Source organism: Salmo trutta, chromosome 14 (genome assembly GCF_901001165.1).
Source record: "Salmo trutta chromosome 14, fSalTru1.1, whole genome shotgun sequence".
NCBI classification, from domain to species: domain Eukaryota; kingdom Metazoa; phylum Chordata; class Actinopteri; order Salmoniformes; family Salmonidae; genus Salmo; species Salmo trutta.
In genome coordinates, this window is record NC_042970.1 from 28,504,779 (window position 1) to 28,529,038 (window position 24,260).

At 44.3% G+C, this 24,260-nt stretch overlaps 1 protein-coding gene across 1 annotated transcript in view; it reads left to right on the top strand.

Annotated features, from left to right (window-relative positions):
- LOC115207737 (multiple epidermal growth factor-like domains protein 6) overlaps nucleotides 1–24,260 on the top strand; it is a 93,817-nt gene that overhangs the window by 4,089 nt on the left and 65,468 nt on the right. Inside the window, exon 4 of the mRNA XM_029775177.1 lies at nucleotides 15,376–15,489. Within this exon, the coding sequence (XP_029631037.1) occupies nucleotides 15,376–15,489 (114 nt within the window). The remainder of the gene's footprint in view (nucleotides 1–15,375; nucleotides 15,490–24,260) is intronic.

Below are 24,260 nucleotides of genomic sequence, written 5' to 3' on the forward strand. Positions count from 1 at the left end.
CAAGCTCTGTACTGGTGGTGCCCCGATCCTGCAGCTGAATCAACTTTAGGAGACGGTCCTGGCGCTCGGTGGACTTTCTTGGGCGCCCTGAAGCCTTCTTCACAACAATTGAACCGCTCTCCTTGAAGTTCTTGATGATCCGATAAATGGTTGATATAGGTGCAATCTTACTGGCAGCAATATCCTTGCCTGTGAAGCCCTTTTTGTGCAAAGCAATGATGACGGCATGTGTTTTTTTGCAAGTAACCATAGTTGACATAGGAAGAAACAATGATTCCAAGCACCACCCTCCTTTTAAAGCTTTCAGTCTGTTATTCGAACTCAATCAGCATGACAGAGTGATCTCCAGCCTTGTCCTCGTCAACACTCACACCTGTGTTAATGAGAGAATCACTGACATGATGTCAGCTGGTTCTTTTGTGGCAGGGCTGAAATGCAGTGGAAATGTTTTTTGGGATTCAGTTCATTTGCATGGCAAAGAGGGACTTTGCAATTAATTGCAATTCATCGGATCACTCTTCATAACATTCTGGAGTATATGCAAATTGCCATCATACAAACTGAGGCAGCAGACTGTTAAAATTAATATTTGTGTCATTCTCAAAACTTTTGGCCACGACTGTATGTTTATTAGTGTAAATGCAATCTTTACGGGATCGACGCCCGCTTACACGTGAGTGGAGGTGATACTCCATAGGCTAGTGAGAGGAAGGAAGGGTGCGTCAAACCCGTTTCCCTGGGTCGGGAGCCGAGGGTGGTTGGGAGAGCATTCAGGAAGAGGTCATAAGGTCAAGAGGTACTTGGAGGTATCTCTACCTGATTAATAGTTGTAGCAGTCTTGAAAGTATACTTTATCTACCTTTGAAGAACTACTAAAACAGTGATTTCATCAGACAGCTCTACAGCATGGGCATCTGTGGCAACTTAATGCTCACGGGGTCCTTTTCGCTAACAAGGGGCACTTGGCTCATTGGGGAGCACATAAGTAATGTTAGATGGTTGGCTGGCTGCTACTGCCTGAGCAGAGATGAGATGATGACTTAAAAAATGAAATAATAAAGTTGTCCCCCCCCAAAAAAATTATATACACAATTCAAATATTTTATTTAAGTAAAGTAATGTGAATAAATGATGGTTAATAAGTGTTAAGCATTAATGAGCAGTCAGTAATATCATGGGGCTCTTATTCATTTCTTTGTTCTGTGTTGTTAGAGACCATGGAATGTTTTCAATGTTTTGGCAATTGAATGGTATTAATATTTGGCTTTGTAATTTCAATTAAAAAGCTCTAAAATCATTTCAAGGTCATATTTCATAATGCATTTAATGTTAACAAATAATAATCTAAATAAAAAACGTGTTTAAAAAAAAAAAAATGAACCGAAACCGAATCCGACCTTAAAAAGCATTAATCACTTAGCACTATCAGTGCAACAGTTACTGTGACGTTCACAACCAACCAGACTCTGGGTGAAAGCGCCAATATGTTAAGTCATTTTGAAAGCTCATAAATTACTGTTTACATTTTTGCTGAAACCGGCTTTGCATTGCAATGTCTTCTTTTAAATTCTGCCAAAGATGATAGTGGACTTACAGACATGTTAAAGTGTTGACTGACCGCCAGACCTAATCCCCTTTGCTTCTGGCTCAGCTACACTTGGCACTGCAGGGCTCCTTGTGTCCTGAGATGGTGGGTGTGTCTGCCTGCCAAAGAGTGAGGGTTTGGCTGGACAGGTGGTCCTATTTGTTCAGTTGGGTGGCCAATTCCAATGCGCTGACTGGTTCCCAGTTTCGTTGGAGCTCCACAGTTAAATCTCGGCTCACACTCATAGTCATGCTACCATATTCCCAATCAGCGGACTCAGAGGAGTGGTAGTAACTGGTGGTACAGGTCAGAGGCTTGTACCATGGACCTTGGCAAAGACTGACTCCAGTGTCACTTCCAACCCTATCCCAGAGGAGAGAGACCACCTGCAATTGAACAGAAAATAGTCAAGAAGAAAACAATAAAATGAGTCAAAACAGAATCTCCCCCACTCTAATCCTCTGCTTTGGTAATGGAGGGACGTGTTGTAGGGATCTGCTGGGCTGAGGTGCCACGGTAACAGGAGAGCACAGTTTCTCTGGACTGGGGCTGGGGCTGAGGCTGGAGATGGGGATGGGGCTGGGGCTGAGGCTGGGCCTGAGGCTGGGGCTGACACTGGGGATGGGACTGAGGTTGGGCCTGGGACTGAAGCTGGGGATGGGGCTGGGGCTGAGGCTGGGGCTGACACTGGGGATGGGACTGAGGTTGGGCCTGGGACTGAAGCTGGGGATGGGGCTGGGGCAGGGGCTGAGGCTGGGGCTGACACTGGGGATGGGACTGAGGTTGGGCCTGAGACTGAAGCTGGGGATGGGGCTGGGACTGGAGTCAGGACTGGGACTGAGGCTGGGGTAGGGCTGAGGCTGAGTCTCCTGCTGAGGCTGGAGTCAGTACTGGGCCATAAGGCTGAGTGTGAGTCTGCTACTGGGCCTTGGACTGCTCAACTCTGTGTGGACAGGCTTAGCCCCACGCAAGTGAGACCTGGCAGGGCCCTTTGATGGGATTTTACGGCCGTTGAGCCGCATCGCATAGCCTGCATACCTTAGACATCACCCCTGACAAAGCCCCTAGTAAACAGCCCAGACATCACTTTCTTTCCCCACCACCGCCCAGAGGAACGCTCCCACCTCCACCTACCCATCCCCTGTGTCCTGGCCCCAGCACCATCCTGTGTGCTGTGCCTCACCTCCCCTAATGCCTGTGGAGAAGGCTACTGTCTGGGCCAGGGGGAGGTGGGAAGAGGCTGGGATGGGACAGGGGTGAGAGATGATCCCCTGGATGTGCCTTTCAGCAGGGTCTCCTTATGGTCTCATGTTTTCCTCAAAGCCCTCTTTGTCTCTTGTTAAAAGGTTACAGTATTAAATTATCCAGGGAAGCATTAGGCTGTCTGCTCAACCCCTGAGCTCTGGTTTGTTTTAAAACACCACACAAGGAAACTTCCTAACAGGCATTCCCCAGTGCTGCCCAGTGTCTCCCTCACTAAGTTGCAGGGTTTTGTTTTTCTTCTGCATGACAATGTCGTCTCTCTTCGACACACGGCTGGGCTTTTATGTCCGTAACTTAAGACGTGGACAAACTAATCACCCTTTTCTCTGAGCCATTGAACCAGGATAAAAGGATCCTCACACCACAATCCACCCTCTCTCACTCTCGCACACTTAGACCTATGTTGTCTCCAGTGTTCTTCAATGCAATTCAATCTATAGGACTGTTTTCAACAGTGAATACGACATCCAAGAAGACAGATCAGCTCTATAGAGACCGCAAAATGTACAGCTTTAGTAAATCCTTCGAAACCCCCAGAGATTGAAATGGGAATGTTGTGCATTAAGATAGGGATTTAGTGTCTGGCACATGTGAGGTCTCTGTTGAGGTGGTGTGTGTGTGGTGTGTCTGCGCTAATAAAAAGTGAGTGTAAGCTAATTAGGCTAATGTTGTTATTGTGAGGCAGTTGAGCAGAATGAAGTGTCACATCATGCTGTAGAGAAACAGCCCTGAACAGTGAGAGCAGCCATGCTAACAGCCCCCTTTCCAACCCTCTCCCTCCATCCCTCTCTCCCTCGCTCTCCTCCGTTTGGTTCTCTTCTATCGTCCTTCTTGTCTCCCCATCTCTCGGCCATATCTACAGTCCAGCTGTTCTCTTTCGCTGTGGGCATTTTCCGACTTACTGGCTCCTCTTGTCGAGTTCTCCCTCATCCTCTACTAAGATATACTCTTATTTGGTCATATGTAAGGCTTGAGAATGGTAAAACATTTGAAATATGTCTGGTTATTGTCACGGCTCCCTCCTTCTGCGCTGTCCCTCCCCCTCCTCCCCATTCCTAGTCTTTCTATTCCCTGTCTTCTAATTCTGATTTAAGATAGTGTGGGGCAAGCTTTACTTGTAAAGCATCCCAGTGACATGGCATAGCTGGGATTCTTAGACTGTAGTATCAGGCTATCCCAATGGCAGATGGTAGCCATTGTATGTAATCAAAGTTAAAGTGCAGACCTAATGGTTTTTGAAGACACCCTCTTTGTCCAGCACATGCCATAAAACCCAACATTTTGGTTGCAAAGGCCTGATTTGACTGAGAATCCTGGGGCAGTGCACGCAATAGGAACCTTTCCTACGAGGAGGTAATTAGTGCACACTGACATGTGTTCTAACTGGCCTGAATTCCATTTGCCACTGTTCATGTGCATGTGGAAGTGCATGCAAATGCATCATTTGGTTCAAAACTAAAGTGTTGCTTAGGTGACCCATTGAAATAGATGTATTTTTGTGTGTTTTGAGAAGCACCAATTGGCTTGATGACTATGTGACTTTCCTGAGGGTAAGAGTCCTTGACTTGCTGATGGTGCTTCTAGAGACTTCCGTCCACTTCTCCTCCATTCTAAGGTCCATTCAATGAGCTAAGAGTTCATCCCCAGCGAGTTGGCTGGAGAATGGCCCGGGACAGTCAAGAGTGGAAGCGGGCAGTTATGTTGATTGATGGCAACAATGAGCTTTGTGACAGGGAGTGAGGAGCAGAGGAGCAGGGACAATGGCTCCACCAGTTTGTCGCCCTCGTTAACTGCTGAATGGGAACTGGCCCCCTTTTGTGGCGGGAGGGACCAGGCTGGCGGATGTACATGTGTACCGGGCCAGAGGGACGAGGAGACTGTGGCTGTCCATGGGTGGTCTTTGTGTGTGTGGAGAAACACTGCATCCAGGGATAAATCAAATCAAATCAAAGTTTATTTGTCACGTGCGCCGAATACAACAGGTGTAGACCTTACAGTGAAATGCTTACTTACAGGCTCTAACCAATAGTGCAAAAAAGGTATTAGGTGAACAATAGGTGGAAAAAGAAATAAAACAACAGTAAAAAGACAGGCTATATACAATAGCGAGGCTATATAAGTAGCGAGGCTACATACAGACACCGGTTAATCAGGCTGATTGAGGTAGTATGTACACGTAGATATGGTTAAAGTGACTATGCATATATGATAAACAGAGAGTAGCAGTAGCGTAAAAGAGGGGTTTGTGGGTGGTGGGTGGGACACAATGCAGATAGCCCGGTTAGCCAATGTGCGGGAGCACTGGTTGGTCGGCCCAATTGAGGTAGTATGTACATGAATGTATAGTTAAAGTGACTATGCATATATGATAAACAGAGAGTAGCAGCAGCGTAAAAAGAGGGGTTTCGGGGGGGCACAATGCAAATAGTCCGGGTAGCCATTTGATTACCTGTTCAGGAGTCTTATGGCTTAGGGGTAAAAACTATTGAGAATCCTTTTTGTCCTAGACTTGGCACTCCAGTACCGCTTGCCATGCGGTAGTAGAGAGAACAGTCTATGACTGGGGTGGCTGGGGTCTTTGACAATTTTTAGGGCCTTCCTCTGACACCGCCTGGTGTAGAAGTCCTGGAAGGCAGGCAGCTTAGCCCCAGTGATGTACTGGGCCGTACTCACTACCCTCTGTAGTGCCTTGCGATCAGAGGCCGAGCAATTGCCGTACCAGGCAGTGATGCAACCAGTCAGGATGCTCTCGATGTTGCAGCTGTAGAACCTTTTGAGGATCTCAGGACCCGTGCCAAATATTTTTAGTTTCCTGAGGGGGAATAGGCTTTGTCGTGCCCTCTTAACGACTGTCTTGGTGTGTTTGGACCATTCTAGTTTGTTGTTGATGTGGACACCAAGGAACTTGAAGCTCTCAACCTGCTCCACTACAGCCCCGTCGATGAGAATGGGGGCGTGCTCGGTCCTCCTTTTTCTGTAGTCCACAATCATCTCCTTAGTCTTGGTTACGTTGAGGGATAGGTTGTTATTCTGGCACCACCCGGCCAGGTCTCTGTTCACAGAGACGCACATACAAAAACAGACTGGCATGGCGTGTTGTCTCCGAGTCATAGAGGCCAAGCTCATTGTCTTGGGATGTTTTCATTTAGGTTTATCATGTCCATGATAAACACTGTGTATGAAAAGCAGGAAAGTGTAAAATGTACCACAAATATCCTCTTCCTATTCTCCTCCACCTATGTGTCTAGTACTTGTTATCTTGTCTGTGACCAACACTGCCAGACAGGGAGACATTTTGAGTAATTCAGTTTAGCCACCAGGTTTCCACCCACATCCTCCCACTGCACATGGAAATCTGTGTATCCTACCTTCAGGGATATCCCCATTCAGATACATCCATCAACATTACATACTAAGACAAGTGATTTAGGAGACAGGCTTGAAATATACATTTTTGGAATGTCCCTGAATCCATTCTTCAGGGGTATTTAAAGTCGTTCTGATGACGAGGACCTTCTGACAGTGCTGCCCTTGGCATATCCTGGCTACTGTGAGAACCCTTTGATTTTATACATTCCTCTGCAAAGCAAAACATGATTTGCTGCCTCAAACTATAGTGCTGCTCTCCGTGTGTACCAATTACTTACACAAACAGAGATGGCAGGGTGGAGCTTTTATGCAGCAGGTAACCTAGTGGTTAGAGCATTGGGCCAGTAACCGAAAGGTTGCTGGATCCAATCCCAGAGCTGACATGGTAAAAATCTATCGTTCTGCCCCTGCACAAGGCTGTTAACCCACTGTTCCCCGGTATGTCATCATTGTAAATAAGAATTTGTTCTTAACTGATTTGCCTAGTTAAATATTCTTTTTTTATATAATTAAAATGCCTACGAATTACTGTAAATCTGCTCCCTTTGTCTCTCAATCTGGGGTTAAACATATGGACACAACCTAAACAAACAGACCCTCATCATACACTATAAAGATACACTGCTTCTGTTAGGATGTGGAGGCCATGTCAGAGGCTGAGCTGATGACACCTGCTCCTTGGACTCCAGCGTCCGTCCGGTGGCAGTGCGACTCATTGACCTATCTCTGTTTCTCTGTGGAAGCAGCTAATCCCCTCAGACAAGGTGTCTTTGTAACAGAGTGGAGGCAATCACAGAGAAAGATGAGAGTGAGTGTTACGCCGTTTGCCGTGCTGCACGGCAAGTTAAGGAATTATTTCAAGGGAGATTAAGCAGTGTAAGGGTGGAGAGCGTGCGGCGGGAAAATGCTCTCCATGGTTAGCTGGCAAGAAGTTAATTTCTCACATTTCTTGGAGGGGGAAAGGTACAAGCGTCTTGTTTGCCACTTGTGACATATTGAAAACTTCAGGGTGGTTTGACTCCTCGCTTCCTTGCCAGTGGTTTTTAAATGTATTGGAAAATGGCTACTTCTGATGGTCTTTCACAGCTGTTAATAATGTTGTTGTTCTGATGAATTTGCATCAGTTGATCAGCTGTATTTGGGAACACAAAGATGTAAACAGTGCATTCGCAAAGTATTCAGACCCCTTAACTTTTTTTGTTACGTTACAGCCTTGTTCTAAAATCCTCTTCAATCTATACACAACCCCATAACGACAAAGTGAAAACAGTTTTTTTTTTAATTTTTTTGCAAATGTATTCAAAATAAAAGACAGAAATACCTTATTTACATAAGTATTCAGACCCTTTACTATGAGACTCGAAATTGAGCTCAGGTGCATCCCGTTTCCATTGATCATCCTTGAGATTTTTCTACAACTTGATTGGAGTCCACATGTGGTAAATGATTGGAAAGGTACACACCTGTCTATATAAGGTCCCACAGTTGAGAGTGCATGTCAGAGCAAAAACCAAGCCATGAGGCGAAGGAATTGTCCGTGGAGCTCCGAGACAGGATTGTGTCAAGGCACAGATCTGGGGAAGGGTACCAAAACATTTCTGCAGCATTGAAGGTCCCCAAGAGGACAGCGACCTCCATCATTCTTAAATTGAAGACGTTTGGAACCACCAAGACTCTTCTTAGGGCTGGCCATCTGGCCAAACTGAGCAATCGGGGGAGAAGGGCCTTGGTCAGGGAGGTGACCAAGAACCCGATGGTCACTCTGACAGAGCTCCACCAATCAGGCCTTTATGGTAGAGTGGCCATACGGAAGCCACTCCTCAGTAAAAGGCACTTGGAGTTTGCCAAAAGGCACATAAAGGACTCCCAGACCACGAGAAACAAGATTCTCTGGTTTGATAAAACCAAGATGGAACTCTTTGGCCTGAATGCCAACGTCTGGAGGAAACCTGGCATCATCCCTATGGTGAAGCATGGTGGTGATAGTGTCATGCTGTGGGGATGTTTTTCAGCAGAAGGGAGAGTAGTCAGGATTGAGGGAAAGGTGAACTGAGAAAATTACAGAGAGATCCTTGATGAAAACCAGCTCTTGAGGGGTCAGGACCTCAGACTGGAGCAAAGGTTCACCTTCCAACAGGACACCAACCCTAAGCACACAGCCAAGACAAAGCAGGTGTGGCTTCGGGATAAGTCTCTGAATTTCCTTGAGTGGCCCAGCCAGAGCTCGGAATTGAACCCAATCGAACATCTCTGGAGAGACCTGAAAATAGCTGTGCAGCAACGCTCCCCATCCAATCTGACAGAGCTTGAGAGGATCTGCAGAGAAATATGAAAGAAACTCCCCAAATACAGGTGTGCCAAGCTTGTAGCGTCATACCCAAGAAGACTCGAGGCTGTAATCGCTGCCAAAGGTGCTTCAACAAAGCACTGAGTAAAGGGTGTGAATACTTATGTAAATGTGATATTTCAGTTTTTATTTTTAATACATTACCGGTCAAAAGTTTTTCTTTATTTGTACTATTTTCTACATTGTAGAATAATATTGATGACATCAAAACTATGAAATAACAAATATGGAATCATGTAGTAATCACCAAAAGTTTTAAACAAATCAAAATATATTTTATATTGAGATTCTTCAACTAGCCACCCTTTTCCTTGATGACAGGTTTGCACACTGTTGATATTCTCCTAACCTGAAATGTTTTTACAACAGTCATGAAGGAGTTCCCACATGTGCTGTGCACTCGTTGGCTGCTTTTCCTTCACTCTGCGGTCCAACTCATCCCAAATCATCTCAATTTAGTTGAGGTCGGAGGATTGTGCTGGCCAGGTCATCTGATGCAGCACTCCATCACTCTCCATCTTGGTCAAATAGCCCTTACACATCCTGGAGGTGTGTTGGGTCATTATCCTGTTGAAAAACAATTGATAGTCCCACTAAGCCCAAAGCAGATGGAGTTGTGTATCACTGCACAATGCTGTGGTAGCCATAACACCTCCTCCTTTTATTTGTATTTTTTATTTCACCTTTATTTAACCAGGTAGGCTAGTTGAGAACAAGTTCTCATTTGCAACTGCGACCTGGCCAAGTTAAAGCAAAGCAGTTCAACACTTACAACAACACAGAGTTACACATGGAATAAACAAAACATACAGTCAATAATACAGTAGAAAAGTCTATATACAGTGTGTGCAAATGAGGTAGGATAAGGGAGGTAAGGCAATAAATAGGCCATGGTGGCGAAGTATTTACAATGTAGCAAAATATAGCAAAAGCCTCCCTGCTTTTCGGTGGGAAATACAATTGTGGAGATCATCCGTTCACCAACACCGCGTCTCACAAAGACACACTTCTGGCCCCTCTTTGGACACTGTGTTAACTAACCTCCAGACGAGCTTCAATGCCATACAACTTTCCTTCCGTGGCCTCCAACTGCTCTTAAACGCAGGTTAAACTAAAGGCATGCTATTCAGTCGATCACTGCCCGCACCTGCTCGCCCGTCCAGCATCACTACTCTGGACGGCTCTGACTTAGAATACGTGGAGAACTACAAATACCTGGGTGTCTGGTTAGACTATAAACTCTCCTTCCATACTCACATTAAGCATCTCCAATCCAAAATTAAATCTAGAATTGGCTTCCTATATCGCAACAAAGCATCCTTCACTCATGCTGCCAAACACACCCTCGTAAAACTGACCATCCTACCGATCCTCGACTTCGGTGATGTCATCTATAAAATAGCCTCCAACACTCTACTCAACAAACTGGATGCAGTCTATCACAGTGCCATCCGTTTTGTCACCAAAGCCCCATACACTACCCACCATTGCGACCTGTACACTCTTGTTGGTTGGCCCTCGCTTCATACTCGTCGCCAAACCCACTGGCTACAGGTTATCTACAAGTCTCTGCTAGGTAAAGCCCCGCCTTATCTCAGCTCACTGGTCACCATAGCAGCACCCACTCGTAGCATGCTCTCCAGCAGGTATATCTCACTGGTCACCCCCAAAGCCAATTCCTCTTTGGCCGTCTTTCCTTCCAGTTCTCTGCTGCCAATGACTGGAACGAACTGCAAAAATCTCTGAAGCTGGAGACTCATATCTCCCTCACTAGCTTTAAGCACCAGCTGTCAGAGCAGCTCACAGATCACTGCACCTGTACATAGCCCATCTGTAAACAGCCCATCTATCTACTTACCTCATCCCCATACTGTATTTATTTATTTATCTTGCTCCTTTGCACCCCAGTATCTCTACTTGCACATTCATCTTCTGCACATCTACCATTCCAGTGTTTAATTGCTGTATTGTAATTACTTCGCCACCTTGGCCTATTTATTGCCTTAACTTACCTAATTTGCACTCACTATATATAGACTTTTTGTTTTCTTTTGTTCTACTGTATTATTGACTGTATGTTTTGTTTATTCCATGTGTAACTCTGTGTTGTTGTATGTGTCGAATTGCTACGCTTTATCTTGGCCAGGTCGCAGTTGCAAATGAGAACTTGTTCTCAACTAGCCTACCTGGTTAAATAAAGGTAAATAAATAAATAAATAAATGATGGACTGTCATTTCTCTTTGCTTATTTGAGCTGTTCTTGCCATAATATGCTTGGTATTTTATCAAAAAGGGCTATCTTCTGTATACCCCCTGCCTTGTCGCAACACAACTGATTGGCTCATTAAGAAGGAAAGAAATTCCGCAAATTAACTTTTAAGAAGGCACACCTGTTCATTGAAATGCATTCCACCTCATGAATCTGGTTGAGAGAATGCCAAGAGTGTGCAAAGCTGTCATCAAGGCAAAGGGTGGCTATTTGAACAATCTCAAATATAAAATATATTTAGATTTCTTTTTAACACTTTTTTGGTTACCTCATGATTCCATATGTGTTATTTCATAGTTATGATTTCTTCACTATTATTCTACAATGTAGAAAAAAGTGAAAATAAAGAAAAACATCTGAATAAGGAGGTGTTCTAAAACTTTTGACCGGTAGTGTACATTTGCAAAAAATGTTGCTTTGTTATTATGGGGTAGGTGTGTAGATTGATGTGGGGGAAAAAAACTATTTAATCCATTTTAGAATAAGGCTATAATGTAACAAAATGTGGAAAAGGTCAAGGGGTCTGAATTCTTTCCGAATTAACTGATGTTAGGTATTTGTTGAGTGAGGGTGGAGTGTGAAATGGACCATTTTAATGTTCTGCTAAGCATTCAAAATGTAATGAGTACTTTTGGGTGTCAGGGAAAATGTATGGAGTAAAAATAACATCATTTTCTTTAGGAAAGTAGTGAAGTAAAATTAAAAGTTGTTAAAAATATAAATAAAATAAAGTCAAGTACAGATACCCCAAAAAACTACTGAAGTAGTACTTTAAACGTATTTTTACTTAAGTATTTTACACCAATGTGTTGTGTTGGTTGTTGGAGCTGTGATGGGTATTAGTTGATTGAGGGCGGAGGGGGTTGTGTTGGAACTGTGTTGGGTATTGTTGAGTGAGGTCTGAGGGGACTTGTGGACTGCTGCGCATAGACACAGAGCTGACCAGGTGTCTGAGCACAGGGCCAGGAGGATGTCAAGATGTTTAGACTTCGCCTCACACTCCAGGGATTCTTCTGGAGCTGTTGAGAGAGAGGACTGAAATGATTCTGCTCCCTCCCCCTTTCTGGCGAAGACACATATAATTTCTTCTCAGTGACGGGTTTATAGCTAAATGTGCGGTTTTATAGCTAATCTCATGCTATTCTACACAATTTGCCATTTTAAAGCTGAGATAGATAGAGTTTAGCATTTTTAAAGCTAAAATATATGTGTTGTTGACTGTGATAAAGGCACTGGATTATGAGTTGACTTGTTTGCTAAATTAACAAATTAAATAGTCCATGGCGTATAGTATATAGCCATAGAAGCACAGTTACATATGCCTCAATACAGTCATATTTGTTAATTATATGGGGTTTGGCTTTCAGTTAGTTCTTTTTGGCAACCCATCTCATGAGAGTGAATGTCATTCCAATTAATCTGTTCTGTTATATTTCATCAAATCTTATTAACCCAGTGCACTGCTTGCTACAAATTCTCCAGTACCAGACAAACATTGACACACCTCATTTCTCATAGGAGAATGTTTTATTTTACCTTTATTTAACTAGGCAATTCAGTTAAGATCAAATTCTTATTTTCAATGACAGCCTAGGAACAATGGATTAACTTCCTTGTTCAGGGGCAGAACAACAGATTTGTACCTTGTCAGCTCGGGGATTTGATCTTGCAACCTTTCAGTTACTAGTCCAACGCTCTAACCACTAGGCTACCTGCCTTCAATGCCAAGAGTGTGCAAAGCTGTCATCAAGGCAAAGGGTGGCTATTTGAAGAATATCAAATATAAAATATATTTTGATTTGTTTAACACTTTTTTGATTACTACATCATTCAAAATGTGTTATTTCATAGTTTTGATGTCTTCACTATTATTCTACAATGTAGAAAATAGTAAAAATAAATAAAAACCCTTGAATGAGTAGGTATGTCCAAACTTTTGACTTGTACTGTCTTTGATGGTGTTTGCATGTTAAAAAGGACAGATAATGTCCCTTTTGGAACACTGATAAGTAACTAGCGTAAAAATTGGATATGCTTAATCTGATTGGGTGGGTCTGGCTCCCCAGGGGCGGGGGCCTGGGCCATGCCTATGCACCTGATAGGCACTTCTGTTAGTTTGAGAATATAAAAGAACATATGTTCAATGCAAATTAACCCAATGTAACATCATGATTTGTGAAAAGTATTTTCTTCAGCTGTCAGGACGCATTTCTAAACAACTCAGCTGCCAGGTCGAAAATCAAAACAACTCAATTGGCTACTTCAGCCATCTGGCAAGAAATGGGCGTGTCGTAACTTGATCCTACTGCTATGATTTGATAGAGCGAGGCCGTAACTCTGATCCCTTTCACATCTCTCTCTATTGCTCATATCATTTGTTGCTGTTTACTTCTACTATGATAACTAGATCAATGCCGATGACATTTGCTACCAATCCATAAATGTACATAATATCTAACAAGGAGAGCGAGGGTAGGAAAGAAGATTGAAACGATGATGCACATTCTGTCTGACTCAAATCTGCCCATAGTTTGAGAAGTGAGAACACACGCACACTGATCTACAGCTTTCTTGGTCCATAAACATGCAGGAAGATTCTTAGGTAGCTTTACCTATTGACAACCTTTATTTAGGCATTTTTAAACACTTCCTTCTTTCCCTATTACGACAATCACCTAATCTGACGTCGACACAATCCTTATTATTAGTGAATTAAACTAATATTTGCAACAGTTCGATTTTGGTCACTGTGTCAGTTGACTCGTTTCTCAATACAGCACCTTTCTGTTGTAGAATGAGCTACAGTATCTTACTGCTTGCTGATGATTTTCCCAGGTAGACATTCCTCGACATTATGCAGTGCTCAGCCGGTGAGTGGCGGCTGGCATAGCAGATGTTTTGCTATGTAGAGGGACTATGGGCAAAGCCGATAAAGAAGGACTGGTAGACTATAACATAACATTATCGGTCATTCTCTAGTTTTCTTTTCTCTATTTTCCAATGTTCCCATCTCTGTCTCCTCTCATGCTGATGTAACCCACCTGTGAGATGAATAGCTGGCTGTTCATTATGAAGCTGTCTAGCATTGAGAGGAGCTGCTGTTACCATGACAGATGACACCTATAGCTAGAGAAAAAACACCTGTCGAGATCATGAGTAACACAGACATATTGGACATTTCCTTATGCAGAATGTTAAAAGGAAAAATAATTATTTTTTAATTGTTTTTCGAGGAAGGCATTTACAGATTGCCAAACTATTTTCTCCTTTTGCTGTAGTTTAAAAAAGTACACTTATTTGTTGTTAGTATATCTTGTCACTCATTTTTATTGCCCATGTTGAACTGCACACCACCTCAGATCTTTGGTTGGCAAGTCGTTATTAATAATAACAGGCACATATGTGGCCCATATATGGCTCCAAAAAGGACTGGGCGTGGGAATGGGTCATGCAGCTGCCGATCGGATTAGATTAGCAGAAAAATGCAGATCTGGCAGAAACTACATCTTTTGAGAGGTTCCTGTCTAATCGCCTTGGAGAAGAGCGGGCATTCCTGCCATGATTAGGTGTTCCGTACATCTCCTCTCCCTGAGCCTTAGTACTGCTAGTGCCAACATGGGTGTGTGCAAACACAAGCTTCAATCCTCTGGTACTCTGTAGCCGTCACACTGTAGCCTGCACCCTTCTTAATGGAGCGAAACATGAGGCTTGGCTTGCTCTCCTGTACCTTGCTGTGCAGTGTACAGAGATCCTACACACTACACACACACACACACACACACACACACACACACACACACACACACACACACACACACTAGCTTGGAGGTGAAGGAGAGAGAGGATGTGAGTTATATGAGTGTGTAGAATGCGATGCCTACACCTCTGTGCTGGATTCACGTGGCGTAGGCTACCTAGTGGTTTGAGGTGTTTGTTTATTCCAATTCCACGGATTTCACACGTCTCAACGAGATAAGTTGTTCGACTCTGGGGATTTAGCCAGATAGGGCCGTCTCCCTCCTAGATTGATGTCCCACAGCCTATGGCTCTCTGTCTCACCTCATGCTAATAGTACTGGATGCATGATCTTTGTCTGTGTGGAGACATGGGCCATATATTCAGTTTCAGAGCAGATTGCTATGTGACCATGGGGGTGGGGGGTTGATTATGTCCTTAGCAGAGATGCAACCTATTTATTTCACTCAGGGTTAAACCATCCCAGCTGATTCATTTTCTCCCAAAAACATTACGATTACTTTTTTTTCACCTGGTAACATGCCTGAAAGCCACTCTCCTCCTTGAAGAGAGCCAACTGGAGGAGGGAGTCCTGTTAGCGTGGTTAATGTAACAGCAGGAACATCAAGGTCCCTCTCAATCAGGTGTTAACAGGGAACTGAAGAGGCCCTGATAGGTCAAACTGTCCCACTGCAGATGTTGACATTTTGTGACAGCAGCCAGGTGCTTCTGCTCCTCTTATCTCTTCTCCTCTTTCTTTCTCTCCATCTCCGACCCCATCCATCCCGTCCCGGTGCCATCCTCCAGCTGTGTGTAGCTACGGCGTGTGCTTCAACGGGGGCCAGTGTCGGGAGGGCTCCCGCTCCAGCTCCCAGCTTTGTGACTGTCCTGCTGGCTTCAATGGGCCCAGTTGTCAGTATGGTGAGTACAACATTTACATTTACATTTTAGTCATTTAGCAGACGCTCTTATCCAGAGCGACTTACAGTAGTGAGTGCATACATTTCATACATTTTTTTTCTTCTTCCGTACTGGTCCCTACGACACTCTCTGTTTAATGTACTGTAGTTCCTACAGTATGTCCTGCTGTTCCTGTCCGTGTCTGTGTCCGTATGTGGGTCGTTCCACCAATTTGGGGCCTTTTTGAGATGTGTAACTTGGTGGAAAAAAACTGTTTGATTTTACCTAATTTTAACATTCTGCCATAAAGAACAAATGTTCAACTTAATAAAAAACACATTTTCCCATCTCAAAAAAAATACTATAGGAAGTTCCTATTAAGTGCCAAATATAGGAACAGAGTTGACCGTAACAGGGTTGACTGTAACAGGGTTGACGATAACAGGGTTGACAGTTTCATCTTAAATCAGCCATACATCTCTATGTGACAGGAGAAATTGGAATCGTATTGTGTGCAACAGGGAGGGGCAGTTGAATGCAAGCTTCACAAAAAAAATGAAATTGTTAAAACATTTCTAGCCTGTCTATCTATGGGTTACAACAGGGTTGACGTGTTATGCTTCACTCACTTTTCCACCACAAAACACCAGCAAATTACCAAAAATAGTACAAACAGCTCACCTGCTTTTACACTACAATTTGTCTATAGATGCTCAATGTTTCTTGAAAAAGATTGGAGGAAAAAAATGAATTGTTTTACGATATTAAAATTACAATTCAGATAATAAGATGACGCCGGAGCAGAAGGCAGACGTTTTACATGCCCCCAACCGATTGTTTTTTGTTTGTTTGTTTATCTGCGTTGTTTGTAACTAGTTTTTTAAAACTAATTTTGTACATAATGTTGCCACTACTGTCTCTTATGACTGAAAATAACTTCTAGACATCAGGACTGAGATTACTCACCACGGGCTAGCAGAATCCTTTTTCTTCTTTCACGACTCTGACGAGCCCGAGGCGAAGGATATAGAGTGACCACATATAAGTACCTGAGAATCAAAATAGACAATAAACTGAAATTCAATGACTGTGCCTTTGCAAAGATAAAGAATTTGCAACAAACAATGTTTTTATTACACAAACAACCATTTTAATGTTGACCACCATATCTTACAAATGTTCTATAAATCTGTCCTGCAGAGTGTGCTGTACTTTGGTCTGATATGCGTGTTTGGAAACATGCGAGCGCAAGACCAAGTCAAGCTTCAGCGCTTGATTAAGATGGCAGGAAGGATAATTGGTATAGATTAAGAATCAGCCACCAACCTGTACACAAAACTCATCCTCCTAAAACTTGGAAACATTTCACAGGACAGTACTCATCCCCTTCACTCAAAATTCAGTCACAGCAGCAGCCGGACAAGGGCAAAGAGACTTCTTCAAAAGAAAATTAAAACAGATAGATATGGGGACTTTTATTCCAACAGCCATCAAGCTGTATAATAGATAATGAATGTCGGACCAAGGCGCAGCGAATGTTGAGTTCCACATTATTTATTAGAATGTGAAACTTAGCAACGACAAAAACAAATAAACAATAAACTAATAACGAACCGTGACTAACAAAGAATGCTACGTGCACTAACTCAAAACACAAACAATATCCCATAACCCACAGGTGGAAAAAATGCTACTTAAGTATGATCCTCAATTACAGATGACAACCAGCTGCCTCTAATTGGGAATCATACAAATCACCAACATAGAAAAATGAACCTAGAACCCCACATAGAAAATATAAACTAGAACAACCCCCCCAGTCACACCCTGACCTACTCTACCATAGAAAATAAAAGCTTTCTATGGTCAGGACGTGACAGTACCCCCCCCCCCCCCCCCCCAAAGGTACGGACTCCGGCCGCAAAACCTGAAACCAAAAGGGAGGGTTAGGGGGGGTGTCTAGTATCGGTGGCGGCTCTGGTGCGGGACAAAGTACCCACTCATCCCGCGGATCCTCCAGCATTGGGGGTGGCTCTGGTGCGGGACGAAGAACCCGCTCCACTCGCGGATCCACCCTCTTTGGTGGTGGCTCTGGTGCGGGCCGAAGAACCCGCTCATCCCGCGGATCCAGTCATGGACCAGGCTAGACACCGTGTCAGGACTGGACATCGGTGCAGGGGAAAGCTCTAGCCATAGAGCTGGACTGGACGTTGTGCCTGGACTTGGCACCAACGCAGAAAAAGACTCTGGCCTTGGAGCTGGACTGGACGCCGTGCTTAGACTGGGCATTGGCGCAGGGGAAGGCTCCGACCATGGAGCTGGAGGTTCCGGACTGTTGACCGTCGCAGGAGGTTCCGGACGGTGGGCCGTCGCCGGAGGTCCCGGACCGTGGGCCATCGCCGGAGGTTCCGGACCGTGGGCCTGGACCGTGGGCCATCGCTGGAGGTTCCGGACCATGGGCCGTCGCTGGAAGCACCGGACCAGGAACTGTCGCCGGAAGCACCGGACCAGGAACTGTCACCGGAAGCACTCTGGACTGAGAACTGGCACTGGAAGCTCTGGACTGGAAAGGCGCACTGGAGGCCTGGTGCGTAGAGCTGGTACAACGTGTCCTGGACAGATGACCACCTTCGCACGGCAAGTGCAGGGAGCTAGCACAGGACGTACTGGGCTGTGAAGGCGCACTGGAGACCTGGTGCGTATAGCCGGCACAGATGGCGCCAGACTGGTGACACGCACTTCAGGGCGAGTGCGGGGAGCAGGTACAGGAAGTACCTGAATGGGAACACGCACTTTAGGGAGAGTGCGAGGAGCAGGCACAGGCCGCACCTGACTGGGAACATGCATTTCAGGGAGGGTGCGAGGAGCAGGCACAGGACGTACCTGACTGGGAAGGCGCACTTGAGGGAGAGTGCGAGGAGCAGGCACAGGACGTACTGGGCTGTAGAAGCGCACTTGAGGGAAAGTGCGAGGAGCAGGCACATGACGTACCGGACTGGAGAGGCGCCCTTGAGGCCAGAAACATGGAACTGGCACAGGTTGCACCAAACTGCTAACCGGATCCTCTGGTCGGATGTTGAGCAGAACACACTTGCACAACATCTCTCTCATCTCACTCTCTCCCAACTTCGCCATTGCCTCCCTGACAGTCTCTGGCTCCTTCCTCTGCTCATTCACCAGCTCCATGTGCCCCTCAGCCCCCCCAAAACTTGGGATTGTCCTTGGACCCTGTCGTCGTCGCTGTCCTCCCTCCATTATCTCCTTCCCATGTCCATAAATCCTTCACCTGGTGAACCCGCTGCTTGGTCCTGGTTTAATAAGATATTCTGTCATGTTCGTTGTTGTAATGAATGTCGGACCAAGGCGCAGCGAATGTTGAGTTCCACATTATTTATTAGAAAGTGAAACTTAGCAATGACAAAAACAAATAAACAATAAACTAATAACGAACCGTGACTAACAGAGAATGCTACGTGCACTAACTCAAAACACAAACAATATCCCATAACCCACAGATGGAAAAAATGCTACTTAAGTATGATCCCCAATTACAGACGACAACCAGCTGCCTCTAATTGGGAATCATACAAATCACCAACATAGAAAAATGTACCTAGAACCCCACATAGAAAATATTAACTAGAACAACACCCAGTCACGCCCTGACCTACTCTACCATAGAAAATAAAAGTGTTCTATGGTCAGGACGTGACAATATTGCACTTTCACTTTAAATTAATTATTTTGTGTAGTTTCTGTGTTTTCATTTTTTTATGTACTGTCTTTTTAAGCACATGACCAAATGAATTTCCTCCCGGTGAGATAATAAAGTTGATCTGAATCTGTAATGTTGTCCCAATCCTCTTCAGTGGCTGTTGCGAAGTTGCTGGTGGAAACTGGAACACGCTGTCGTACACGTCGATCCAGATAGGCTCAATGGGTGACATGTCTTGTGAGTATGCAAGCCATGGAAAAACTGAGACATTTTCAGCTTCCAGGAATTGTGTACAGATCATTGTAACGAGGCAGTGCATTATCATGCTTTAACATGAATGGCACCGGATTAATGGATGAATGGCACGACAATGGCCTCAGGATCTCGTAACGCTATCTCTGCGCATTCAAATTGCCATCGATAAAATGCAATTGTGTTCATTGTCCGTAGCTTAGGCCTCCCCATACCATAACCACACCTCCACCACGGGGCACTCAGTTCACAACGTTGACATCAGCAAACTGCTCACCCACACGATGCCATACACGCTGTCTGCCATCTACCTGGTACAGTTGATACCAGGATTCATCCGTGAAGAGCCCACTTCTCCAGCATGCCGGTGGCCATCGAAGGTGAGCATTTGCCCACTGAAGTCGGTTACCGAACTGCAGTTAGGTTAAGACCCTGGTGAGGATGATGAGCTCTCAGATGAGCTTCCCTGAGATGGTTTCTGACAGTTTGTGCAGAACATTTTCAGTTGTGCAAACCCACAGTTTCATTAGCTGTTTGGGTGGCTGGTCTCAGACGATCCCACAGGTGAAGAAGCCGGATGTGGAGATCCTGGGCTGGCGTGGTTATAAGTGGTCTGCGGTTATTAGGCTGGTTGGATGTACTGCCAAATTCTCTAAAACGCTGTTGGAGGCTGCTTATGGTAGAGAAATAAGCATGCAATTCTCTGACAACAGTTTTGGTGGACATTCCTGCAGTCAGCATGTGAATTGCATGCTCCCTCCAAACTTGAAACATCTGTGGCATTGTGTTGTGTGACAAAACTGCACATTTTAGAGTGGTCTTTTATTGGCCCCAGCACAAGGTGCATCTGTGTAATCAATCAACCAACCAATATAATTTTTTATAAAGCCCTTTTTACATCAGCAGATATCACAAAGTGTTTATACAGAAACCCAACCTAAAACCCATGTAGAAGCATGGTGGCTAGGAAAAACTCCCTAGAAAGGAAGGAACCTAGGAAGAAACCTGGAGATAAACCAGGCTCTGAGGGGTGGCCAGTCCTCTTCTAATGATCATGCTGTTTAAACAGCTTCTTGATATGCCACACCTGTCAGGTGGATGAATTATCTTTTCAAAGGAGAAATGCTCACTAGCAGGGATGTAAACAAATATGTGCACAAAATAGGAGAGAACTATGCTTTTTGTGCATATGGAAAATGTTATTTCAGCTCGTGAAACATGGGACCAACACTTTACATGTTGCGTTATCTCTTTCACTCTGTGTGGCCTATATTGTTGTTCAGTGTATTTAGGATAATGTTTTACAGCTTTGTCATTCTTTTTTTTAATCATCTTATTTAATTTCATATATTTTACATGTGGCCACACAGAGTGCCAGAGATAATTACAGACACCTTTACAAATGTGAAGTACCCAAAAGGGGCATTAGATGTCTGGTGGTAGATTATATAACATCCTTAAAAGATACAAACATTCTGGTAGTTTACTGGTAAACTTAGAAAGTTTCCAGTAATATCCCCTCCCTTTGCAACCTTAAATATAACAGGCTTTTAACATTCTATATTGGTGCACAATTTCTTCTCAAAATATCAAATGGATGCAAAAGGCACTTATTTTGTGGAACAATCCATGTATCTCTGGCCCCCTCCATGTACTTACATTGTACTAGCCCTGTTAAACTTCTTCTACCTTATCACTTGCAGACAGCATGTACAGTATCACATTGTGCTATAATAACACTACCTCACACTGTGAATGAATAGGCAGTAGAGCAGACAGCTTATGAACAGGGAAACCGAAAAAACGTCAATGTTGATGAATCAATTGAAACGGATAGCAGTTTGTCAGTTGATTAAAAACACATTTCTGGCTATTTTACCTCAGATAATGTCTATTATATCAACCCAATCTCTTCGCATTCTCACTGAACTCAACTTTAGTGATCACATTTCCCTACGAATGAATGTGAATCTCCTCACATCAACAGTTGCCATGAGCCCAAGAATGTTATCAGCAGCCGTTGTGGAAGTCAAGCCGGTGAAGCAGTGTGTTAGAGTGGAGGATGTCGTTGTTTTTTTGATAACTACACACGACAGGAAATTCCTCCAAGTGTTTGCCTTTCACCAGAGTCGCCTGTCTCTCATACAGTCAAGGGCTTCTCAGACAGCATAGACTGGTAACCGACATCAGCGCTCCATTAAGTTAAAAGGTACAGGAACAATAGGTGTCCCCTTTATGAAGTTACAAGACCCAGCCCAGTCTGTCTACGATCTCCCAGCTTTTTCACAGGATGTTAAACACAGGGCTTTCCTCTGTAGGGACAGGTCCATTACTGATAGAGATGGGTTAACTAACAACGTCACAAAAACGATGTGCACGCCTCCATGGGGCAGAAGTCAGTGCGTTATTTTGATTCTGGATGGCCAGATTGCTAGCAAAAATTTGAAGAAACTGCCATGTGGCGAATCCTAAGTGGCTTGTTTCAACTCGTTTCATCTTGTTCTTGTTAACATGTCTTGTTTTGAGGTGTTTTGACTGATTTCATGTCAATGCTAATAAGCCAAATTAAATTGCTGGCTAGCTAACCTATAACTGGGAAGGTATATATGAGAGAAAACAAGTGCTCATTGTGTAAATGGCTTCATGTTTTCAATAAGCATCGGTTTTGTTGCTAAACAACCAACCATACTTACTGCCAGCTGTCCGTGATGGCTGACCTTATAGCTTTCATCTGTCTGCTTGAGTAGGCGTAATCATTAGGACAGACATTCTCAATGCGTTGCTGAGTACGGCTGGAGGACATCTCTCAGTCTCTTCCTTATGGACTTCATCAAGGCTGAGAGGGAGTGAGGCAGTCTGTGGAATATACAACGCACGCCACACTATTTTCAAAGCCCATTGAGATCTGCTGCCTTCTAGGAGTAAGATTACCTCTCAAAATATTTTAAGGGTCCAGGGTTAACATCCTACATAGTGGTCACTGGTCACAGCTATGTACATTGTATCTAAACAACAGTGAAAAGTCCTATCACATGGCCATCTAGTTGCTTTGATGTGGTTGTACAGTCTGATCTTCACTGTAGCTCCTCATCCCAGAGGGCTGTGGTGAGAACAGACATGATGCATTATGGGATGAAGTGTGGAGGCGAGGACCTAGCCATCCTCCGGCCCTGCTCCCTTTATCCCAGGGTTCTCACTCCACAGCCACCTGACAGAGAAAGGGGAGCTTGCTGCTGAAGAAAATGATCCTGGATAAGGCAATCCAAATCCCATCTTTCAACCAGCTCAGTCTGTTTGTTTGATCAAGCTACTCTGAGCTAAGCCATGTTCTGTGATCTCACTGGAATACACCCATTGCTTAGTGTCTCTCCTGTGGTGGCCAGACCTTTCTTTACTCTTCAGCTCTGAGAACAAGCTTGCAAACTGTCAGGGGCCCTCAGAAGACCAGAGAGTGTGTACTTTGTGTGTTGGATGTATGAGTAAATGTTTAGCCTGATGGAAAGCGGCATGTTGCTCGCCTTGCCCATGCTGAGCCATATTTTGAAGGACAGAGTGAGGTTAAACGTCAGGAAATGATCAACTTCTGCCATTCACAGAGACTCACTGGGGTTCCCCTGCTGCTCTCTGTCTTTGTGTCTGTTAGCCTGTCTGTTTAATGTCAGAGGAGACCCCAGCAGCTAGCTATCCCTCCTCCCCTTCACACATAAAGACCCGGCACCTTCTCCCCGTTGTCATGCTATTATCCTATGAATGGTGTGGCAGTTATAGTGTCATGTGATTGGCACTGATTGGCTGCTGGTCTAGGGCATGGGCAGGTATTGGTTCTGGCTGACCTGAAGCAACCCCTCCAGTGCCGGGAGTTACACATGGACACTGATAACCTCTGAGCTGGCTTTTGTAGTTCACCACTGTTTTTTTACAGGTCCTAATGACAGCTACAGGCCTAGAGGACAAGACAGTGTGATCCATTCTATATCAGATGCCTCTGTTTACTAATGGCTGATCTCTCTTTGTACTTCCCTCATGAAGAGTCCACCACCTACAGTTCAGGACCATGTTTTTTTAAGTAACTCTGGCACATTCCAGGACGGGCATCCACTACAAAACAGAAAGAGGCGCCATGGCGCTTGTGTGGATCCTGTCCTGTGTCGTGTTATTATGTGCCGTGTAGACTGTTATTATGATTCCATTTTCTGTTGTGGTCATCATGCCTTCTCAGAACTGTCAGACTGGTGCACTCTCTGTCATGTCGTCACATGTTCACAAATAAGCTGAGGAGACTGTGCAGCTGGATACGAGTGCTGTGCTTCCTGATGCATACCACTCATTGTTTAAGTACTCTGGTCTGTTCCTCTCAGCTGTCTCTCTGTGCATTCCTTCCTTTGGCATGCGATGGTGTGCGGTGGGATGTGATTCCGCTGTGTTTGTGGATACATATCAGTGTTGTGTTCGTAATTAGTAGTGTTCCACTCAGTACAAGTCTGCTGTAACAGATGTGTGTGTTTTTCTATTCAGTTCTATTGTCCTTCAGTGTAACTTTGCCTCAGGGATTCATTTTTAATATAAGACATTTAAGCACATAATACATTTCCATTTGGCAGTGGCATTCATCATAGTAATTTTCACACTAAACATGTACATTAAGTACATATCTTTATTTATACATACCACATAATGCTAACATAAACATTACCTGTCATAACCATTTCTGTTAGTTTACATCACTTGTAAACCACCATTTGTCACTTTAATCAAGAATTGACCTTGTTTTGTCATACTTAGACCATTGGCCATGAACAGACATTAAAAGTTCTCAGCTGAAAAT